The sequence below is a fragment of the Halyomorpha halys genome, unplaced genomic scaffold, assembly GCF_000696795.3.
Source record: "Halyomorpha halys isolate HHAL.00 unplaced genomic scaffold, Hhal_1.1 Scaffold1066.1, whole genome shotgun sequence".
NCBI lineage: Eukaryota > Metazoa > Arthropoda > Insecta > Hemiptera > Pentatomidae > Halyomorpha > Halyomorpha halys.
This window is the reverse complement of record NW_027105978.1, coordinates 345,649-349,156: the sequence shown is the minus strand read 5'-3', so window position 1 is coordinate 349,156 and position 3,508 is coordinate 345,649. Positions and strand designations below refer to the sequence as shown.

Genomic DNA, 3,508 nt, shown 5'->3' with positions numbered 1-3,508 from the left:
GACCGGAATTTCGTACAGAGGAAATCCCTAAAGTATATTGTAAAAATCTAATCATTTAAATAAAAAAATTAAATATATAATGAAAAACTACGTGTCTTTACTTAATGCCTTTACTGTAATATTAAAAATTATAATATTAAAAATTCTTAAATTATTAGAAAGTTGGTTCCTTTCCAAAGAAAAAAAAAGCCATCTGCCTTAAATTTCTTTTCTCAGTCTTGATTTTCCTGAAACGAAGTCAGTGACCTTTTGAACGACATTATTAGCTCCACCTATTTTATTGTTTGGAAGATGTAGCCTTTTGGAAGAGGCTATAGTTTTCTCTGTAAAACCTATTAGAACTTAATTTTTGTTACTTCAACAATAGCCAATTTTTAATCAGTAGACCAGAGAAGTCAATATTTTCGAGCACTATCATAAACTATGTTTAAATAAAGTAGTTTTTTCCTGCAATCTTCCTAAACTTACTATTGCAGGTAAAACTTTCCAAAACCCAGACAATTGAGTTTAGAATAATATAATATTAGTTCTATGAACCATCTCTTAATTTCAGTATATGAATACTATGAACCAAATATACTATTCATTCTGTTTAATTACTTTATATAAACACTGAGTAATAAATTCTTGGACGAATATTAATATCACATAGTAAGTACGTAGGAGCAGCTATGAAACTTTCACTCTAGGAATTTTTTAATAAGAAAAATTTCCACGCTTCAAAATACTATTACAGAAATATTGATCATAATATTCATACAATTGTAAAAAAAATACTAAAGAGGTTTTGGTGATTACTGAAACGGAAAGTTGCTTATTATAAATTCTTTTTATAATGAATTATATTGTATACCGTAGTATTAAAAGATTATTTCATAATTGTGGTAATTACTGCTATAAAATAAAATATAGTTATTTTATTTATCAATTCTACGATGTAAAAGTACATTTTATGAAAATAAAATATATGAAAATTTAATTTTTCAAGAGATTTTCTCTGTATGATCAGGTTATTAGAGCAGTAACCTTCCCTTATAAGAACGGTACCACGGACTGCACTCGTCAGTTGCAGAGATGTTCTGTATCAGGCTAGTTCGCTCGGTCCGCCTTCAAAAATCAAGGTAATTTAATTACAATTGTCTATTCTATTTTGTTTTGACTTTTGGAAATCGTTTATAATATTTTATATATCTTTTTAAAAGGAATTTCAGCTTGAGTAGTTCAAAACTAGATTTTGTCAGATCTTCAGTGGATCAATCAGAAGTTGATCATCATAAGCAATATGCTGATGGTTGGTGGGATGAAAATAATGGACCAATGAAAGCTTTGCATTCAATGAATGCAATAAGGTAAATGTTTTTAGCCTTTTCAACTTACCAATTTTAGATTATATTTTGTGTTGTGTTAGGTATTTCTCATAGCTTTTTTATTTTATTATCATCTCCTTAGAAGCTGTTCTTGTTCCTTAATTCATTTGAACAATATGGTGTAACATTCAATTCATTCCATTTTAATTTGTTGAACAATTATTTCTTGTTATTATTATGATTTTTGGATTATTGCATGTTGTTAAATTACTACTATCATTATCTATATAACTTATACAATCATATCTATATCACTACTATCATACCTATATCATTACTATATCACATATCTATATATCTACTATCATATCTATATCACTTATACTATCATTAACTACTATTAGTTATATATGATAGTATTTGGTCAGTAAATTCATCTACAAGATTAGAAAATTAAATTATTTGTTGAGGTTTTCTGAAATTTTCATTTCCAATTTTAAAAATCCAGAATTTGTATCATTTGCATCATCATAAAAGGTTTATAAATGAAGCTTTTTAAGATAACAAACATTGATTAAAACGTAAGTTAACGTTATTAAGAAAAACTGAAGCAATTCTTTGGGGCCTATTCCTAATAGAATATCCAATACAGATATTCGCTTTCATAGAACGTATCGGAAAGTTTTCCCTTAAAGTTTGTTTTGTTTTAACAGTCTATTGTTTATTACGTAAAAATATTAACTTACTTTGACCAACGAGAGCCTTCAGCGCCATTTTCACTCGTTTGTGTCAAGTGCCAAACAAATTTTCCAACATATCACATATCTATATATCTACTATCATATCTATATTACTTATACTATCATTATCTACTATGAGTTATATATGATAGTATTTGATCAGTAAATTCATCTACAAGATTAGAAAATTAAATTATTTGTTGAGGTTTTCTGAAATTTTTATTTCCAATTTTAAAAATCCAGAATTTGTATCAAGTTTATTTACAGTTTGTTAAGATTATTGTGATATAGCATGAAAGATATTCATCTTAATCTTGAATCAATATAATTCCAACAAATAATGTTTCAGAGAAGACCTGTAATCCTTTTCAAATAGAACTAAATATTTACAACATTATTATATTATGCAATAAAAACCATTTGAAATATTTTTGCCCCATTATTTATTAAATTATTTGTTTAAACTTTTTTCTCACAAATTTAATTAAATAATATTTGTTGTATACTCGAGATTTTTTTAAAATTTAATTATAACCAATTTTGATACTACGGTTAAATTTTATCTACTTAAACTTAGATTAAAAATTTAGCAAACATGGAATTCTAGGTTTCCAGACTGACCTAATTTTACTTTAAACCGAAATTATTTATTAATAGTTGTAATAATTCTTTTCAATGTCTATTTCATGTTTGCTTTCACATTTTTACTTATGTTCAATTTATTATTATTAAATAATTTATTATTATTATTAAAAGCAATATGCATTAAACAATTTATTAAAAGCAATATGCAATAATTGTACTTTCTAATTAATTAATAATTGACTATTGATAGTTATTTTAAATTGGAGTGGTATTTTAAATTTAATCAGTTCATATGTACTTTCATTCCAAATGTACTACTACCGTATATTCCTATAGAAGCCTTAAAAATGTATAAACTTATCTTGTGATCTATTTAATTTCATTAGAAGCTGCTCATTGATTTTCATTGCCTTGGTTTGCTTTTTCAGGATTCCTTTTATACGCGCAGGCTTAACTAATACTGGAAGACTGAAAGAAGATGAAATCAATACATCTGCTCAATATATGCAAGGAATTAAAATACTGGATGTAGGATGTGGAGGTGGAATAATGACAATTGTAAGATTTTGGTCTTTATTATTATTTTTTGTCTTCTCAAATATTCTTTGTTAATTAATCATCTTTCCTTCAATTTGAATATGTGATCAATTATTCACATTTTTTATTTCAATAAATCCTATCTTTTTTGTATTACCCTTCATAATATGCTTGCCATTTGCCTATATATGTCAACAGTGATGCCAACCAGATAAAAATTGTTTGTTGAAAGAGATGCAGAGTTAAAAGGGGAAAAAAAATCATAAAATGGCTTGAATTTCTACATCTTTAAGTTACGTGGCTTTGAGCACTTATCTATGTTACCATTTCTGGAATCAG

The 3,508-nt window shown here is 26.1% G+C and overlaps 1 protein-coding gene across 1 annotated transcript in view; it reads left to right on the top strand.

Annotated features, from left to right (window-relative positions):
• Positions 1-1,021: 1,021 nt before the first annotated feature.
• Coq3 (ubiquinone biosynthesis protein COQ3, mitochondrial) overlaps positions 1,022-3,508 on the top strand; it is an 11,333-nt gene continuing 8,846 nt past the window's right edge. The window contains exons 1-3 of the mRNA XM_014432495.2: positions 1,022-1,121; positions 1,203-1,349; positions 3,061-3,190. Coding sequence (XP_014287981.1) covers positions 1,075-1,121; positions 1,203-1,349; positions 3,061-3,190 — 324 coding nt within the window. The 5' untranslated portion in view covers positions 1,022-1,074. The remainder of the gene's footprint in view (positions 1,122-1,202; positions 1,350-3,060; positions 3,191-3,508) is intronic.